Below are 21361 nucleotides of genomic sequence, written 5' to 3' on the forward strand. Positions count from 1 at the left end.
GGAAACCCCTCAAACATGGCTGAAGAAGTGTACTGATAAAGCGAATGCTGCAAAAATCAGTAAAAGAAAGTAAAGAATTTCTTCTGCTGCTAATATTGGATTTGTAATTTGAGCACAATGATATTTTCTCTCAAATAAAAGTACTTAAATACCCTCAAAAAATGTTTGGGGACAAATTCTTTGTTTTCACTTCACATGTTTTCACACTCAATAGAAAGTGACTAATACGATGAAAAATATCTATGAGATGATAACAGTTTCTTTATCATAATAAGCATACCTTAATAAAATGGCTTAGGAAATGGAGAATTATAATGATTTAGTGTGCTAAATATGACTAACAAGGTAAATGCCAACTATTAAAATTTATGAAGCTTTAATAACTTTGAGAGAAGCATGATACATTGAATATTTATATGGTTAGGCTTTCCTTTACACAGCAACTAATAATTGGAAAAAGTTTATGAATAATCTTTATTTACTCATTCTAGATTCATGGTAACTAAATTCAACATGCTGTTTCCTAGGCTAGAATAACCATTTTTATTAATAATTCTTTAATTTTCCTTCTTTTAATATATCATGATAAAACTGATAACTAAAGACAGATGATTTGCCTAATTTTCCAAAGTGAATTGAAAATCTAGGATTAAGATGCCTTTTCTCTGAATTTCTGATGAAATAATCTCAGGCCCAAATCTGTTAAAGCAACTGCCATTTCATAAGTGTCATCATGTTATTAATTAAAGTTGAAAACAAGCTGGTTTCAAAAGCCAGACATATTTAAGCTTACCCTGAGGACGGTTAGCTTTTTTGCGAGCACCAAGCCGTTGTGCTTCATCTTCTGAGTCAAGATCGTGTCTTTCATTGTCAGATACAATCTTGTGCTCTTTTTCACCATCAGACTTTATGAAGTATTTCTCCTTTTCTTCATGCATTTGAAGTCTTTCATGTTCAGAGTGCAATAGAGACTGTTCCATCTCCATTATGTGTATATGTCTTCCATTTTCAAATTCATTTTGATATCTTTCATTTTCAAAATCTGTTCTATGTTTTTCAGAATCAGAGTCTATTTGATGTTTTTCAAACTTATCCCAGTGCTTTTGAAGGTCATTTTGACATCTTCCAGAACTACCCTGAAGTTTTGAAGATCTGTGTTGGTATTTTATAGAGCTGTCCCAGCATCTACCACGGTCAAAGTTCAACTGTTGTCTTTCAGAGCCAGGCAGGTATCTTTCATATTCATACCTGAGGCCCATCCAGAATCTTTCCAATTCGGAGGCTCTTTGGCAATCTTCAGCCTTCATTATGGGATTCACTGAATCAGAGCTCATATCCAGGCTTTCAGAATCCAAGTCAATTGTGTGTCTTACAGACCAAGAATCTACGTAGTACCTCTCAGTTTCAGTGCTCAACTGGAATGTGTTAGCATTCATGAGGCATTTCACAGAGGCTGAGGTTAGCTCATATCTTGTTGAGTCTGAGTCCATCCTACACGGTTCAAAGTCAGAGTCCATTATATGTCTCTCAGATTTAATCTTCTCCTGGTGTTTTCCTTCCTCCATCAGATATATCCCAGATGCAGAGCCTGAGTCTACTGCATCCTTTTCAATGTATGAGTCCACCACATATCTCTCAGACGCAGAGATTAGCCAGTGTTGTTCAGTCTCCATTAATCTTTTTTCAGACTCCCTGAAGCCTTTTATAGAATCTGAGGCCATCTGGCATTTTTCTGCCTTCAGGTGTTTCACAGATGCAGAAGCTATGGGGTATTTTTTTGAGTCTGAGTCTATTCTGGGTCTTTCATTGTAAGAAGCCATCACATATTTTGCAGAATCAGAGTCTGCCAAGCTTTTTTCTGAATCTGGATCCATACAGCGTTTCAGAGGGCCAAATTCCAGCTGGCATTGTTCAACTCCAATTAGGTGTTGCTCTAGGTTTGATGCTATGTGGAATTTTTCTGCTTCTAGCAGGTGTTTCTGAGAGTCTGGGTCCATGGGACAATTTTCTGAATCTGAGTCCATTCCCCATGTTACTGAGTCAGAGTCTTTTGAGTGCTGTTCTAAGTCAGAGTCCATACCAATGCCTCTGTCAGAGTCAGAATTAATCACACAGCTTTCAGAGCCAGAAGTCAGCAGAGGGGCATCACTTTCAATTATCGTTAGGTCTTGGAGATTTTTATAGTCAAAATAACTGGTTGAATTGTCAGAAACTTTTGTATCAGAAACTTCTGTTTCAGATGTGCTTCCTTCATCATGTGGCATGACAAGTGCTCCTTCATTACTTAAAGAAAAGATAAATATGAATACTTAAAAAATATTCATCAAATATGTTGGAAAATACATTATTTCTCTGTTGAAAAGTCTTCTGTAGGAGAATATTATAAAGTACATATTCTTATCAGGTTTTAGAAAGCATGTGACATCATTATGCTTCTTGTGAACAAATCAGAAGAAAATCAGTGTAGGTAGATTTTACATTCACTTGCATTTACGTTCATATTAACTGTTTTCCAGTGTACCTGAAAGTACTCACCTGAATATGATACTTCCTTACAATATACTATTCTCTTGTCCTTATCCAGTCAGTGCATCATTATTTTGAAAACTGAATATTATGCTAAAATATGGTAGAAAAATTACTAATTTTATATTCTACTCCAAGTTAAGATTGCATGTATATAGACTTGATTATCAGTGAAACTTACCTTTGGGTGCAGAGCCTTTCTAGAGAAAAATATCCAAATCTATTAGGTACTGTTTCATTTGGAAGGGGCACATCTTGAAGGGGAAATATATGTTCAATGGGTGAATTAGTTGCAGTTATTGGCTGCAAATCAAAATAAATCATAAACAAAGTTACAATTTCTTAGTTACATTTAATGTGAAACATAGCACATTTAGGTATTTTGATTGTGGGAACAGTGTCACTTCATTATCTGCACTTATGTTTAAGGGAAAGGTATAATGAAAACATTTTTCAAAATAAAACTTCAGAAATAGCATTTAAGTATAAAAGGAAATATGATAGCTACATTGTGAGATATCTTCTTAGCCTCTACTTTTCCATAAACTAATGTCCATCCCCAAATGCCTCATTGGCGCTATGTTGCCTTGGAGTAATTGGCATTTAACACAAATTGGGGCAATAAGATTTTTTTTCCTGCAGAGTTATAGTTAGAATTCAGAATAGTTCTTTTTTTTAATTTTTTTTCCCCCTGCTGGTTGCTTGAAATAAGGAAAGGCAATCATGGGCAGTATGAAGAAGTAATGTCTGGCATATCCCTAGAGAAGTAAAAAAAAAAAATAAAAAAGTGTAGAGAGTGTAAATAATAAAATATCAATACATTAAGGAAGTAGAAACAAAGGATCATATGCCTCTAGAGAAACAGATGGATATATTTTCTACCTGAGCTCCTAATTCCAGTTCCTACTAAGTATTAATTTTACTTTCTGCCCTTGAGCTCTCTAAGGTAATCAAGATCCTTGACTTAATGTTTTTTACCATTTTTCCTTTTTTAAAAAATAATTGATTTATTTTAATTGGAGGCTAATTACTTTACAATATTTTGGTGGTTTTGGCCATACATTGACATGAATCAGTCATATTCTGATTGATTATGATGGAGGTGTACATGTGTCCTCCATCCCAAATTCCCCACCCACCTCCCTCCCCATCCCATCCCTCTGGGTTGTCCCAGTACATCAGCTTTGAGTGCCCTGTTTCATGCATCAAACTTTGACTGGTGATCTATTTCACATGTGGTATTATACATGTTTCAATGATATTGTCTCAAATCATCCCACCCTCACATTCTCCCACAGAGTCCAAAAGTCTGTTCTTTGTCTCTGTGTCTCTTTTGCTGTCTCGCATATAGGGTCATCATTATCATCTTTCTAAATTCCATATATATGCATGAATATACTATATTGGTGTTATTCTTTCTGACTTATTTCACTCTGTATAATAGGCTCCAGTTTTATCCACCTCATTAGAACTGATTCAAATGCATTCTTTTCAGTAGCTGAGTAATATTCCATTGTGTATATGTACCACAGCTTTCTTATCCATTCATCTGCCAATGGACATCTAGGTTGCTTTCATGTCCTGGCTATTGTAAACAATATGTCGATGAACATTGGGGGACACGTGTCTCTTTCAAATCTGGTTTCTGTATGCCCAGCAGTGGGATTGCTGGGTCGTATGGCAGTTCTATTTCCAGTTTTTTAAGGAATCGCCACACTGTTCTCCATAGTGGCTGTACTAGTTTGCATTCTCCCCAACAGTGCCCTCTCCAGCATTTATTGTTTGTGGATTTTTTGATAGCAGCCATTCTGACCGGTGTGAGATGGTACCTCATTGTGGTTTTGATTTGCATTTCTCTGATAATGAGTGATTTTGAGCATCCTTTCATGTGTTTGTTAGCCATCTGTATGTCTTCTTTGGAGAAATGTCTGTTTAGTTCTTTGGCCCATTTTTTGTTCAAGCCAGTATGAGTGGGAATCTGTTCCTTGAGAGAATAGCATTGAAATATATACATTACCATATGTAAAATAGAAGAAAAGTGCAAGTTCGATGCATGAAGCAGGGCACCCAAAGCTGGTACCCTGGGACAATCCAGAGGGATAAGGTGGGGAGAGAGGTGGGGGTTCAGGATGCGGGGTTCATATGTATTCCTGCAGCTGATTCATGGTGATATATGGCAAAAGTCATCACAATATCATGAAGTAACTATCCTCCAATTAAAATTAATTAATTAAAAAAAGAATTCTAGAAGAAGAAAACAAAACAATGAAAAGGTCCTTCATAAGACATCAAAATTGCTGTTAATATATTATTGTTAACCTCAAAGTAGAACATACATAATAAGTGAGACTTAGGTGAAGAAGTAGTCCAAGAAAAGGAAAAAGAAGAGTTGAAAAATGATCAAAAAATAATTTTATCTATGTAAAGAGATATATTCCATCTTCCAACAAAACTTGAGTAAAAAATAATGGATTTATACAACATGTTATTTTAATACAATATAAGAAAAAATACTCAAGTTTTAAAATACTATGGAATTAATTATAGTAACATTTTTGTAATCTCCTGTTCCAGTCAGTAATTGTGAGGCTCAAATGAGATAGTATTTAAGAGAAAACACTAATTCAAAATAAAAGATAAAGACAAATAATGTAAATTATTAACAGATATTAAAAAGAAGGGTGATTTTATTTATAAAAGCAAAAGTATGAGAAATTTTGAAACTTGCACATCTTAGGTGAGGTATATAGCAAACAATTTTCATGTGCTTCTAAACACTGATCTATAAGTGCAAATACTCAGAACTACTTTGACTCTTATTCTCAAATCACAGTAATGGATTTCAATTATGATTGCTCCGTCACTAGTTTTCATTATTTTGAAAGTCAAGACAAAAAGGGTTAGGGAAAGTACAGCAAATTTTATTCAATTAGACATTATCTAAATTTAAACAAATAATATCTGCCTTCATAGGTTGATAACTAACATCTTTTCATGTATATGATTTATTAGTATGCCTAGTCTCCTGAGGAAATATATACATCATGCTTCTACACTTTCCAAAAGAACATTGTACTATGTTAAGGAAAAATCTGGCAGAAAACACCTAAAATGACCTATATTATACTCCATATATAGCTTTTCCCCTCCAAAATCAGGTTTTTTTAAAAAAGTAAAAACCATCATGGTTAATATTTAATAAAATTACATGAAAAAAATCATAATCTGTGATATGCACAATATTAAGTATTTTAGGACTTAAGTAAGGAGTTTAAATGGAGAAGGCAATGGCAACCGACTTCAGTACTCTTGCCTGGAAAATCCCATGGACGGAGGAGCCTGGTGGGCTGCAGTCCATGGGGTCGCTAAGAGTCGGACACGACTGAGCAATTTCACTTTACTTTTCACTTTCATGCTTTGGAGAAGGAAATGGCAACCCACTCCAGTATTCTTGCCTGGAGAATCTCAGGGACGGGGGAACCTGGTGGGCTGCCGTCTATGGGGTCACACAGAGTCGGACACAACTGAAGTGACTTAGCAGCAGCAGCAGCAAGGAGTTTAAAGGGAATAGGGAGAGAGCATGGCAAGGAACCCCTTTATTTTTTAAAGGAATTTGACTCTTCAATGGAGTTTGACTCTTCAGTGGTCTGTTTGAAAAGTAGCTCCATCATTGTACATTGTACATTTCACTAGAGGCTTACTTTGGGAAAGCATCACTACTAAGATTTCCCGATTACAATTTAAAGTCAAGGAAATAAGTTATAATATCCAAGTATTTTCAACAGGCATTCTAAGTCTAGCCCAGTTTAAGATGACACGAGCAAGATGAGGGACTAACAAAGTATTCCCATGGGTCAAATCTAGCCCACCATGTTTTTGTATGGCCTAAGAGCAACAGAAATTTTTCACATTTTATATAAAAAGGTAAAATGTAACATCCATTATCTCATCAGTGAGAATAATTTTTTCAACAGTTGAGAACATTGTGTATTTGACCTGGTAAGCAACAGATATTTAAGGTTTAGTCTTTTACAGAAAAAGTTTGCCATTCTCTGTACTAGATGATTTCCAAGGACTTTCTGATTCAGAGTCCAAGAGCCTATGCTTTTAAGCAAAATAAAAGTATTAGCAATAAGAATGCTAACAGAATTATGGAAAAGAATACACACAGAATTTTAACAAGTAGTTAGAAAATAAAGGAACCAGTCAGAACTGAAGAGTATATTAACTGAAAGGAAAAAACAGACAAGAATGAATTAACAACAGACTAGGTGACACTGAGAAATGAATGAGATCTGGAATATAGAAAAATGGAAATCACTCATTTAGAACAGCAATAAGAAAAACAAATTAAAAAATGAGAACCATTTACAGGACCTCTGAAAAAACATTCAGTGTACCAACATTTGCTTTATGTGGGTTCCAGAAAGAGAAGAGAGAGAGAAAAGGGTCAAAAATATATTTGGTGAAATTATAGCTGAAAAGTTCCCAAACCTGAAAGAGGAAACATATATCTATGTACAGGAAGAACAGAGGGTCCCAAACATAATGAACCCATACCAAGACATAACATAACCAAAATGCCAAAAGTTACAGATTAAGAGATAATTTTGAAGGCATCTAGAGAAAAATAAAGTCATATACAAAGTAATCCACATATGGTTATCAGCTGCTTTTTTTGCAGAAATTTTGGAGGACAGAAGGGAATGGCATGATACATTCAAAGTGCTGAAAGAAGCAACCCAGGATAATCTACCTAGCAAGATTATCATTTATATTTGAAAGAGAGATTAAAAAAAAACTTATAGAATAAGCAAAAATCTAAAAGAGCTCATCAATGAAGAATGATGGAATAAATATGAAGATGTAAAATATGACACCAAAAACATGTAGGGTGAAATAAAAATGTATAACTTTTAGAGTGCTTGAACTTAAATGGCTAGTAATTAAAAACATGCAAATATAGTTATGTTGTTGTTGTTTAGTCACTAAGTCATGCCCAACTCGTTTGTGACATCATGGACTGTAGTCCACCAGGCTCCTCTGTCCATGGGATTTCCCAGGCAAGAATACTAAAGTGGGTTGCCATTTTCTTCTCCAGGGAATCTTCCCAACTAGGGATTGAATCCATGGCTCCTTCACAGGCAGGTGGATTCTTTACCACTGAGCCACCAGGTAAGTCATAGATATACTAATAAGTCAATATATATGAGCCCAATGGTAACTGCATATCAAATACAGAAAAAAACTAAAGAGAAAGGAACACAAGGGAAGAAAATAAAAGGAGACAGAAAGAACAGAGATGAACTACAAAAGCAAACAAAAACACAAGTAACAAAATGACAAAAATTACATGTCTACCAATAATCACTTTACATGTCAATAGACTAAATGTTCTAATCAAAATATATAGGATGAATGACTGGATAAAAAAAAACAAAGATCAACCAATATGCAGCTCCCAAGAGATTCACTTCAGAGCTAAAGTCACACACAGACTGAAAGTGAAGGTATGGAAAAAGATATTTTAAGAAAATGGAAGTGATAAGAAAGTAGGGATAAGTAACTCTTGATTAGACAAAATAGAGTTTAAAACAAAATCTACAGAAAGAAGGGTATAATAATAAGAGGATTAACACAAGAAGAGAATGTAACAGTCATTAATACATATGCAACTAATATAATAAAACATAAATATATAAAGTAAATATTAGCAGATATAAAGGGAAAAACTGACAGTAATACAAAAATAGTAGGGAACTTTAACATCCTATTTATATCAATGGACAGATTATCCTGACAGAAAATAAGGAAATAATAGTCTTAAATGACCAATGCGTTTTCTTGGCAAAACTTTATCAGCCTTTGCCCTGCTTCATTCTGTACTGCAAGGCCAAATTTACCAGTTATTCCAGGTATTTCTTGAATTCCTATTTTGCATTCCAGTCCCCTATAAAGAAAAGGACATCTTTTATGGGTGTTAGTTCTAGAAGGTCTTGTAGGTCTTCATAGAACCATTCAACTTCAGATTCTTCAACATTACTGGTTGGGGCATAGACTTGGATTACTGACATATTGAATGGTTTGCCCTGTAAATGAGCAGAGATCATTCTATCATTTTTGAGATTGCATCCAAGTACTGCATTTCAGACTCTTGTTGACTATGATGGCCACTCTATTTCTCCTGTATAGAGAAGCTCTATATAGTCAGCAAAAACAAGATGGGGATCTGACTGTGGCTCAGACCATGATGTCCTTATTGCCAAATTCAGACTTAAATTGAAGAAAGTAGGGAAAACCACTAGATCATTCAGGTATATCCTAAATCAAATCCCTTATGATTATACAGTGGAAGTGAGAAATAGATTCAAGAGATTAGATCTGATAGACAGAGTGCATGAAGAACTATGGACAGAGGTTCATGTAACTGTATGGGAGGCAGGGATCAAGACCATCCCCAAGAAAAAGAAATGCAAAAAAGCAAAATGATTGTCTGAGGAGGCCTTACAAACAGCTGTGAAAAGAAGAGAAGCAAAAGGCAAAGGAGAAAAGGAAAGATATACCCATCTGAATGCAGAGTTTCAAAGAATAGTAAGGAGAGATAAGAAAGCCTTCCTCAGTGATCAATGCAAAGAAATAGAGGAAAACAACAGAATGGGAAAGACTAGAGATCTCTTCAAGAAAAGTAGAAATCCCAAGGAAACATTTCATGCAAAGATGGGCACAATAAAGGACAGAAATAGTATGGACTTAAGAGAAGCAGAAGATATTAAGAAGAGGTGGCAAGAATACACAGAAGAACTATACAGAAAAGCTCATCATGATCCAGATAATCACAATGGTGTGATTACTCACCTGGAACCAGACATCCTGGAATGTGAAGTCAAGTGGGCCTTAGGAAGCATCACTATGAACAAAGCTAGTGGAGGTGATGGAATTCCAGTTGAGCTATTTCAAATCCTGAAAGATGATGCTGTGAAGGTGCTGCGTTCAATATACCAACACATTTGGAAAACTCAGCAGTGGCCAAAGGACTGGAAACGATCAGTTTTCATTTCAATCCTAAAGAAAGGCAATGCCAAAGAAAGTCCAAACTACAGCACAATTGCACTCGTCTCACACACTAGCAAAATGATGCTCAAAATTCTTCAAGCCAGGGTTCAACAGTACGTGACCTGTGAACTTACAGAGGTTCATGCTAGATTTAGAAAAGGCAGAGGAACCAGAGAACAAATTACAAACATCCGTTGGATCATCAAAAAAAGCAAGAGAGTTTCAGATAAACATCTACTTCTGCTTTATTGACTATGCAAAACCTTTGAGTCTGTGGATCACAATAAACTGTGGAAAATTCTGAAAGAGGTGGGAATACCAGACCACTTGATCTGCCTCTTGACAAATCTGTATGCAGGTCAGGAAGCAACAGTTAGAACTGGACATGGAACAACAGACTGGTTCCAAATTGGGAAAAGAGTACATCAAGGCTGTATATTGTCATATTGCTTATTTAACTTATATGTAGAGTACATCATGAGAAACGCTGGGATAGATGAAGCACAAGCTGGAATCAGGATTGCTGGGAGGAAATATTAATAACTCAGATATGCAGATAACACCATCCTTATGACAGAAACTGTAGAAGAACTAAAGTTCCTCTTGATGAAACTGAAATAGAGTGAAAAATTTGGGGTAAAACTCAACATTCAGAAAACTAAAGTCATGGCATCTGGTCCCATTACTTCATGGCAAATAGATGGGGAAGCAATGGAAACAGTGAAAGAGTTTATTTTGGGGGGCTCAAAAGTCACTGCAGATGGTGACTGCAGCCATGAAATTAAAAGACACTCCTTGGAAGGAAAGTTATGACCAACCTAGATAGCATATTCAATAGCAGAGACATTACTTTGCCAACAAAGTCCGTATAGTCAAAGCTACCGTTTTTCCAGTAGTCATGTATGGATGTGAGATCTGGACTATAAAGAAAGCTGAGTGTCAAAGAATTCATGCTTTTTAACTGTGGTGTTGGAGAAGACTCTTGAGAGTCCCTTGGACTGCAAGGAGATCCAACCAGTCCATCCTAAAGGAAATCAGTCCTGAATATTCAGTGAAAGGACTGAGACTGAAGCTGAAACTCCAATACTTTGGCAACCTTATGCAAAGAACTGACTCAGTAGAAAAGTTCCTGATGCTGGGAAAGATTGAAGGTGGTAGGAGAAGGGGATGACAGAGGATGAGATGGTTGGATGCCATCACTGACTCAATGGACATGAGTTTGAGTAAACTCCTGGAGTTGGTGATGGACAGGGAGGCCTGGCATGCTGCAGTTCATGGGCTGGCAAAGAGTCAGACATGATTGAGCTATTGAGCTGAACTGAGCCTTAAATGATACATTAGACCAGTTGGATCAGATATTTATTATCTACAGGATACTCCATCTCAAAATAGCAGAATATAAACTCTTTTCAAGTGTACATAAATGTTCATCAGGATAGATGACATGCTTAGCAACAAAAGAAATCTCAACCAGGTCAAGAGGACAGACGTTATATCAAGTTTAGATTTTCCAACCACAATGGTATGAAATTAGAAATCAATCACAGGAAGGAAACTGGAAAAAACAAAACATGGAGACTAAACATGCTACTAAAATATCAGTTTGTTAATGATGAAATCAAAGATGATTTCACAATATACCTTGAGACAAATGAAAAAGGAAAAACAACTGTCCAAAATCTATGTGATGCAAGAAAAGAAGTAGTAAGAGGAAAATTCATAGTGATATAGGCCTACGTTAGGAAAGAAGAAAAATCTCAAACAGCTTAACATACCACCTAAAGGAATTAGAAAAAAAAAAAAGTCAGCAGAAAGAAGAAAACAGTAAAGGTCAGAGAGGAAATAATAAAATAGAAAAATAATAGAACCAGAGAACAATGAAACCATTCGATCTTTTTGGAAAATAACAAAAGTGCCAAACCCTTAGCTAGTCTCATGGAGAAGAGAGAGCAGTAAAATAATCCAAATAAGAAATACATAAGAATAAGCAAATACTAATACCACAGAGGTATAAAAACTCATAAGAGAGTACTATGAATGGTTATATGCCAACACATTGGACAAACTAGAAGAAATGCACAAATTTCTAGAATTATACAACCTGACAAGACAGAGTCAAGAAGAAACAGGCAATTAGAGCAGACTGTTCACTAGTAGTCATACTGGATTTGTAATATATAATTCCATCAGAAAAAAGTTAAGGACCGAGCAGCTTCAGAGAGGAAATCTACCAAACATAAAAGGAAACACTAATATCTTTCTTCAAGCCATTCCAAAAAATTGAAGCGGTGGAAACATGCCCAGATTCACCTTTATGAAGTCACCGTTACCTGGCTATCAAAATAAGAAAAAGACACTAGGAAAAAAAAAAGAAAGAAAGAAAACTACAGGTCAATGTCTTTGATGAATACAAATGAAAGAACCTTAAAAATATTAGCAAACTGAATCCAAAAATATATTAAAATGATTATATAATCAAGTTGCATTAATTTCAGAGTCAAAAGGACAGCTAAACACTTGTAAATCAAGAAATGTGATACACTACTTTAACAAATTGAAGAATAAAAATCCTATGATAACCTCAATAGATGTCAAAAAAGCTTTTGACAAAATTCAACTCTGATATATGATAAAAACTCTCATTGATGTTATTGGTAATATGATAAAAACACTCATTAATGTCTCAGCCTAAAAGGCCATTTATGAAACACCTACATCTAATATCATACTCAATGGTGAAAAGATTTCATCACTTCCTATAAAATCAGGTAAAAGATAAGGATGCTGGCATTTTCATTTAACATATTATTGGAAATCTCAGCTACAGCAGTCAAATAAGAAAAAGCAATAAAATACATTCCAAATTGGAAAGGAATAAGTAAAACTGTCATTATTTTCAGATAACATGATACTATATACAGAAAACTTTAAAATCTCCACCAAAACCCTATTGAAAGTAATAAATGAATCCAGTAATGCTATAGGATACATGATTAATATACAAAATTTGTTGCTTTTCTATCACTAATAATCAACTATCAGAAAGATAATACAAGAAAATAATACCTTTTACAACTGCATCAAAAATGATAAAAAATAAACTAGGAATAAATTTAATCAAGGAATTGAAAGACATATACTCTGAAAGCTATAAAATATTTGTGAAAGAAATTGAATATGATACATGCAAATGGAAAGATATCATATATTCATGGATTAGAAGAATTAATGTTGTTAAAATGGCCATAGTACACAAAGTAATCTACACAAATAATGCTATCTCTACCAAAAACCCACGACATTTTTTTCCCACGGAACTAGAACAAAGAGTTCCTAAAATTTGTATACATCACAAATGATCCCAAATATTCAAAGGAATCTTGAGAAAAAGGAACAAATTTGGGGGGATATCATGCTGTCTGACTTCAGATTATAATACAAAGCTACAGTAATCAAAATAATATTATACTGACACAAAAATCTACACACAGATCAATGGAACAGAATAGACCACCTTGAAATAAACCCATGAACTTATGGTCAAATAATATGACAAAGGAAGGAAGGCTATACAATGGGAAAAGATAGTCTTTTCAATAAGTGTTGCTGGGAATAGTGGACAGCTATGTGCAAAAGAATGAAATTAGAACATTTTCCACACCATATACAAAAATAAAATCGAGATGGTTAGGATGAGAAGAAACTCAAACAGTAGTAAACTGTTGGTGAGAATGTAAATTGGTGCAGTCACAATGGAAAATAGAATGGAGGCTGTTCCAAAACTAAAACAGAACTACCATGTACTAAGTCGCTTCAGTTGTTTCTGACTCTTTGTGACCCTATGGGGTTCTCCAGGCAACAATACTGCAGTGGGTTGCCATGCTCTCCTCCAGGGGAATCTTCCCAACTCAGGGATTGAACCCAAGTCTCTTATGTCACCTGCATTGGCAGGTGGGCTCTTTACCACGGATGCCACCTGGGAAACCGCAGAACTACAGTATGATCTGGAAATTCTGTTTCTGAGTTTACATCAATGGAAACAAAGACAGTAATTCAAAAAGACACATGTACCCCAGTGTTCATAGCAGCAACATTTAAAATAGCCAAGATATAGAAGTAACAGATGAATCAAAAAAGTTGTGAGATTATATACATATATAATTACATATATGTAAATATATACATATATATATATAATTAATATGTGGGCTTCCTTGATGGGTCAGTGCAGGTTTGACTCTGTGTTAGGAAGATCCCCTGAAGAAGGAAATGGCAACCCATTCCACCATTCTTGTCTGGGAAATCCGATGGGCAGAGGAGCTTGGCAGGTGACAGTTCATGGGGTTGCAAGAGTCAGACACAACGTACTGACTAAAGAACAACATAATTAATATATACATTCATAACATGTACATACATGTATATAATTATATATGTATATAATCATATATTATTTATCTGATATATATACATATATACATAATGGAATATTATATATATATATATCAAACTGAATGGAAAAATATATAAAAATGATCATATATCATGATCAAGTTGCATTAATTTCAGAGTCACAAGGACAGCTCAACATTTGTAAATCAAGCAATGTGATACACTACTTTAACAAATTGAAGAATAAAAATCCTATGATCACCCTCACTCCAGTAAAACTATATATATATATATATATATATATATATATATATATATATATACACATAAATCTTATATCTTCATCTGAGACACATGGACTTCCCTGTCCATCACCAACTCCTGGAGCCTACTAAAACTCATGTCCATTGAGTCAGTGATTCCATCCAACCATTTCATCCTCTGTCGTCACCTTCTCCTACCACTTTCAATCTTTCACAGCATCAGGGTCTTTTCAAATGAGTCAGTTCTTTGCATCAGGTGGCCAAAGTATTGGAGTTTCAGCATCAGTCCTGCCAATGAATATTCAGGACTGATTTCCTTTAGGATTGAGTGGTTGGATTTCCTTGCAGTCCAAGGGACTCTCAAGAATCTTCTCCAACACCACATTTCAATTCTTTTACCACATCGATTCTTTGGCGCTCAATTTTCTTTATAGTCCAACTCTCAAATCCATACCAATAGTCTTACAGAATACAAAATTACCATACAAAAATCTGTGCATTTCTACATATATATAAATGAATTATTAGAAAGATAAATAAAGAAAACAATCCTAATATGAAATTGTAAATAAAAGCATTAGAAAGAATAAAATAATTTAGAATAAATTTAACCAAAGAGGTGAATGATCTGTGCATTCTAAACTGTAAGATGTTGATGAAAGAAAGTGAAGAAGACATAAATAAATGAAATGTTATTCCTTGCTCATGGACTGGAAGAATTAATATCATTAAATTTCCATAATAATCAATGCAATCTATTGATATAATGCAATCCCTATCAAAATTCAAGTGGTATTTTTTACAGAAATAGGAAAAAAAAATACTAAAGCTTGCATGGAACCATAGAAGATTGCAAATAGCCAAAGCAATCTTAAGAAATAAGAAAATAGGTGGAAGCATCACACTTCCTGATCTCAAACTATAGTCACAAAACTATAGTAATCAAAATGGTATGATGTAAAAACACGCAAATGAATGGAACAGAGTCCAGAAATAAACCCATGTACATATGGTCAATTAATTTATGACAAAGGAGTCAAGAATAAATAATGGGGAAGGAATAGTCCCTTTAATATATAGTATTAGGAATTTTTCTTTTTATTTTTACAGTGTTGTGCTGGTTTCTTTTGCAGGTACTTTGAAATAATTTTCATGTGTCATTATAATACTTTTCTTTTTTTACCCAATGGGGAAAAATATATTATTTCAAGGAAATACTGCTCATATTAAAATAAAAGAAATCCTTAATTTATAAAACATATATAATATTAAGAAAAGTGGACTTCAACATGCAAAAGAATGAAAATAAACCCCTTTCCTACACCAGGCACAAAAATAAATTCAAAATGGGTTAAAAACTTAAATTTAATTCCTGAACTATAAAACTTCTGTATAAAACACAAGGTTCAAGCACTTTGACATTAGCCTTGGCAAAGATTTTTTGGATTAGACACCAAAAGCAAAGGTAACAAAGACAAAAATTAAGTTAAATTACATCAAAATAAAAATCTTCTGAACAAAAATGGAAACCATCAACAAAGGCAACTTATGAAAAGAGAGAAAATATTTGCAAATAATGTATCTAATAAGGAGTTAATATTCAAAACATATAATAAATTCATACAACTCAGTAGGCAAAAGGCAAAGAATCCAGTTTAAATATAGGCATAATAACTGATTAGACAATTTTACAAAGACATACAGATGGCCAACAGGTACATAAAAAGGTGCTCAACATCAATAATCATCTGGGAAATGCAAATGAAAATCACAAGATGTGACCTTGCACCTGACAGAATGGCTATCATTAAGTAAAGGATAACAGATGTGTGTGAGAATGTGAGGAAAAGGGAATCCTTGTGCACTAGTGAATTGGAAGGTAAATTGGTTCAGCCACTATGAAAAACAGAATGGAGATTCCTTTATAAATTAAAAATAGAACTACCATATAATACAATGATTTCACCTCTTGGTATATATTCAAAGGAAGTAAAAACAGGATACAAAAAGGTTCATGTACTCCTATGCTCACTGCAACATTATTCACAACAGAAAACAGCCTAAATGCCCACTACTAGATGAATGGATAAAGAAGGGACACACACACACACACACACACACAATAGAATATTATTCAGACATGAGAAAGAAGCAAATCTTGCCATCTGCAGGTCTGAGATATTAAGTTAAACAAGGCAAAAAGAGGAAGTCAAATACTGAATATAACCACTTTTATATGAAATAAAAATAAAATTAAAAATCATAGAAACAGAGTATAAAATTGCCTACCAGGGGCTTCAGGTTGTGAGAAATAGAAACTAGTTTTTTAAAAAAGTGCACATTTTCAGCTATAAGATGTATAAAAGTATTGGGTCTGATGTATAACATGCTGATTGCAGTTGGTAACACTGTACTGTGTAATTGAAATATGCTAAGAAAGTAGGATTAAATACTGTCATGAAATAAATATGTGATGTGATGGATATGTTAATGAATTAGATGAGAGGAATTATTTCATAATGTAATATTACACAATATTCCAAATTATAATGATGTAAGCTTTAAATATCTTATTTTATTTTGAACTATATTTCAAAAATTTAACAAATTAAAAAGGTGAAATAAATGATAAAAGAAGTAATGTTGGAACATTAGAAATAAAGAATAATTGGAATATAAAATTATGGATTAAATATAAGGGTATTCCTTTTCTTGACTTTTCTAAATTATGTTGATGAATGAAGTAAAAATTAGATCACTGTCTTAAGTGGTTCTCACGGTATATAAAGGAAATATTCAAGGTAATTATATTGCAAATGCTGAGGGAAAGGGAGAAAAAAATATTTCTGTACTCCGATTTGGACAAATGGAATGAAATTAGCAATCAAAAACATAAAGATAGCAAAAATCACTACACATTTGGAAAAAAAAAGCAACACATTCATAAATGATCATTGAGTTAAAGAACAAGACTCAAAGGAAATAAAAATACAATTAATTGAATTAAAATACAACATATATGTGAGACATAGCTAAAGCAGCATTGAAGAAGGAATTTATGCCACTAAATGTTTATGTTAGAAAAGAAGTGTCAGATTAATAATCTAAACTCTTACCTCAAGGATCTAGATAAAGAAGGGCAAAATATATCCAAAGCTTGATAGGGACTGTGTTGAATCTATAGATTGCTTTGAGTAGTATACTCATCTTCACTATATTGTTTCTTCAAATCCAAGAACACGGTATATCTCTCCATCTATTTGTGTCATCTTTGATTTCTTTAATCAATGTTATATATATATATATATATATATATATATATATATATATATATATCTTTTGTTCTTTAGGTAAATTCATTCCTAAGTATTTTAATCTTTTCACTGCAATGGTGAATGGGATGGTTTCTTTAAGTTCTCCTTCTGTTTTCTCATTGTTATTATGCAATACTAATACAGGAATGCAAGGGATTTATGTGTATTAATTTTATATTCTGCAACTTTACTAGAACAAATAATTTCACAATTTGTACAGAAACACAAAAAATCTTGAATAGCTAAAGCAATCTTGAGAAAGAAGAAAAGAACTGGAGGAATCAACGTACCTGACTTCAGACTATACACAAAGCTACAGTCATCAAGACAGTATGGTACTGGCACAAAGACAGAAATAGAGATCAATGGAACAAAATAGAGACCCCAGAGATAAATCCACACACCTATGGACAACTTACCTTTGACAAAGGAGGCAAAAATATACAATGGCTAAAAGATAATCTCTTTAACAAGTGATGCTGGGAAAACTGGTCAACCACTTGTAAAAGAATGAAACTAGAACACTTCCTAACACCATACACAGAAATAAACTCAAAATGGGTTAAAGATCTAAATGTAAGACCAGAAACTATAAAACTCTTAGGGGAAAACATAGGCAGAACACTCTCTGACATAAATCATAGCAAGATCCTCTATGATGCACCTCCCAGAGTAATGGAAATAAAAATAAAAAATAAACAAATGGGACCTAATTAAACTTAAAAGCTTTTGCACAAGAAGGAAACAATAAGCAAGGTGAAAAGGTAGCCTTCAGAATGTGAGAATAGAAAACAAAGCAACTGACAAAGAATTAACCTCAAAAATATACAAGTAGCTCATGTAGCTCAATATGAGAAAAATAAATGACCCAGTCAAAAAATGAACCAAAGAACTAAACAGACATTTCTCCAAAGAAGACATCAGATGGCTAACAAACACATGAAAAGAGCTCACCATCACTCATGATCAGAGAAATGCAAATCAAAACCACAATGAGGTATCATCTCACACTGGTCAGAATGGCTACCATCAAAAAGTCTACAAACAATAATTGCTGGAGAGGGCATGGAGAAAACTGTTGGTGGGAATGCAAACTAGTACAGTCACTATAGAGAACAGTGTGGAGATTCTTTAAAAAACAGGAAACAGAACTGCCATATGACCCAGCAATCCCACTGCTGGGCATACACAGTGAGGAAACCAGAATTGAAATAGACACATGTACCTCAATGTTCATCGCAGCACTGTTTACAATAGCTAGGATATGGAAGCAACCTAGATGTCCTTTGGCAGACAAATGGGTAAGGAAGTTGTGGTAAATATACACAATGGAATATTACTCAGCTATAGAAAAAGAATGTATTTGAGACAGTTCTAATGAGGTGGATGAAACTGGAGCCTATTATACAGAGTGAAATAAGGCAGAATGAGAAACACCAATACAGTACATTAATGCATATATATGGAATTTAGAAAGATGGATTATGACAACCCTATATGCAAGACAGCAAAAGAGACAAAGATGTAAAGAACAGACTTTTGGATTCTGTGGGAGAAGACAAGGGTGGGATGATATGAGAGAATAGCATTGAAACATGTATATTATCATATGTAAAATAGATGACCATTGCAAGTTTGATGAATGAAGCAGGGCACTCAGTGCTGGTGCTCCGAACAACCCAGAGGGATGGGGTGGGAAGGGAGGTAGAAGGGGCTTCAGGATGGTGGGACACATGTATGCTCATGATTGATTCATGCTGATGTATGGAAAAAAACACCACAATATTGTAAAGTAATTAGCCCTAATTAATTAAAAATATATATTCAAAGCAAGTAGAAGAAAGTAAATAACAAATGCCGAATAGAAATCAAAGAAACTGAAAACAGAACCATGATAGAGAAAATAAATGAAAATAAAAGTAGTTTTTTGGAAAAAATCAATAAAACTGGCAGAATTCTAGCAAGACTGAAAAAAGAAAAGGTAGAGAATACAGATTAATATATCAAGAATAACAAGAAATATCACTACAGAACTTGTAGGCAAAAAAGGGTAATACTACAAACTACTAAACCCACAGAAATTTGATAATTCAGATCAAATGGATAAATTCCTGAAAAGACACAAATTACCATAATTTACCAAAAATATAATTGATAATTGGAAAATTTTATGCTTATCAAGGAAATTTAATACACAATTTATACCCCCCAAATTCCAGGTCTAAAAGTTTACACAGGAGAATTCCATCAACATTTAAAGATGAATTAACACCCGTTCTACATATTTCTTCCAATAATTTTTTTTCAAATAAGTCTATGAACTTAACATTACCTTAACAGCAAAACCAGCTATCTGCACAAAAAGAAAACTAAAGTTCAATCTGCCTTATCAATAGAGACAGAAAATTATTAACAAATAAATTTCAGCAACATATAATAAGAATTATCCACCAAGACAAAGTGAGTTTTATTTCAGGTTTACTAGTTAAAAATCAATGAATACAAAAATCCTCAACAAAGAATCAGCAAATTGAAACCAATAATATATTAAAAAAAAAAAAAAAAACTTACACACAACAACCAAGAAGGATTTATTGCAGGTATGTAGGGTGGTTTCTACATAGAAATACAAATTAATGTAAACCATCCCATAAATAGATTAAAGAAAGAAAATCATATCTTCATATTGATAGATGCCAAAAAGTGATTGACAAACATCCAAAACCCATTCTAGTTAAAAAGTCTCAGGGAACTAGGAATAAAGGGGAATTTTCCCAAATTAATAAAGAATATGCATAAAATCTATAGCTAACATCATATTAATGGTGTTAAATTAGATGTTATCTTGCTGAGATCAGAAACAACACAAAGATGTCTCATTGCACCATTTCTATTGAACACTGTAATGTAAGTCCTACTTAATGCATTAAGACAAGAAAATAAAAGGTATACAGAGTGTGAAAAAAAGAAGTAAAACTATCCTTCTTCACAGATGGCATGATTGCCTATGTGGACATTCCCAAAGAAATAACCAAAAGAAACCTGGAACTATTGTGAGGAATTATTAATATAGTAAAGCTAATATACAAAAGCCATTTGCTTTCTTCTATATCATAAATGTACAATTAGAATTTAAAATTAAAAACACAATACCATTTAGTTAAACAAAAAAAAAAACCTTGAAATATTTAGGTATAAATCTAACAAAATATGTATAAGAGCAATATTAGGATTCTATAAAATTCAGATGAAAGAAATCAATAATGATCTAAATAAAAGGATAGTCCATGCTCAGGATCAGGAGAATTCAAAATTGTCAAGATGTTAGTTATTCCCAATGTGACACACAGATACAAGGCAATCCCAATCAAAACCCCAGCAAGTTATTTTATGGATATCAACAAATATTATGGGGTTTATATGAAAAGGCACATGTCCAATAATAGCCAACAGAATATTTAAAGGGAAAGAACAAAGTTGGAGAATTGACACTACCAGCGCACTTCAAGACTTACTATAGAACCATAGTAATCAATATAGTGTGGTACTGGCAAAAGAATAGGCAAATAGATCAATGGAACAAAATAGAGAAGGCTGAAATACATCCACACAAATGCAATCAACTTATCTTTTACAAAAGAGAAAGGATAGTCTTTAATAAATGATGTGGAAAAAAATCTGGACATCTACAGGCAAAAATGTATCTGGACAGAGACCTATACCTTTCACAAAAATTAACATCAAATGGATTAGAGGCTTAAATATAAAACAAAACTCTAAAATTACTAGAGGATAACACAGAAGACCTAGGTG

At 33.7% G+C, this 21361-nt stretch overlaps 1 protein-coding gene across 14 annotated transcripts in view; it reads right to left on the reverse strand.

Annotated features, from left to right (window-relative positions):
* LOC129640338 (uncharacterized) overlaps positions 1–21361 on the reverse strand; it is a 478862-nt gene that overhangs the window by 74289 nt on the left and 383212 nt on the right. For 13 of the 14 annotated variants that reach the window (XR_008708748.1, XM_055565608.1, XM_055565611.1 and 10 more), the window contains 2 exons: positions 2708–2829; positions 794–2283 (listed from right to left, as the gene is read on the reverse strand). Coding sequence is in view for 13 of the 14 variants with exons in the window: in XM_055565608.1 (XP_055421583.1) it covers positions 794–2283; positions 2708–2829 (1612 nt within the window). In the remaining variant the exon portion in view is untranslated. Of the gene's footprint in view, positions 1–793; positions 2284–2707; positions 2830–9381; positions 9582–21361 lie in introns of those variants that run through there. The other variant, XM_055565618.1, reaches the window with a different exon arrangement.

This window comes from Bubalus kerabau, chromosome X (assembly GCF_029407905.1).
Source record: "Bubalus kerabau isolate K-KA32 ecotype Philippines breed swamp buffalo chromosome X, PCC_UOA_SB_1v2, whole genome shotgun sequence".
In the NCBI taxonomy this organism is placed as follows: domain Eukaryota; kingdom Metazoa; phylum Chordata; class Mammalia; order Artiodactyla; family Bovidae; genus Bubalus; species Bubalus kerabau.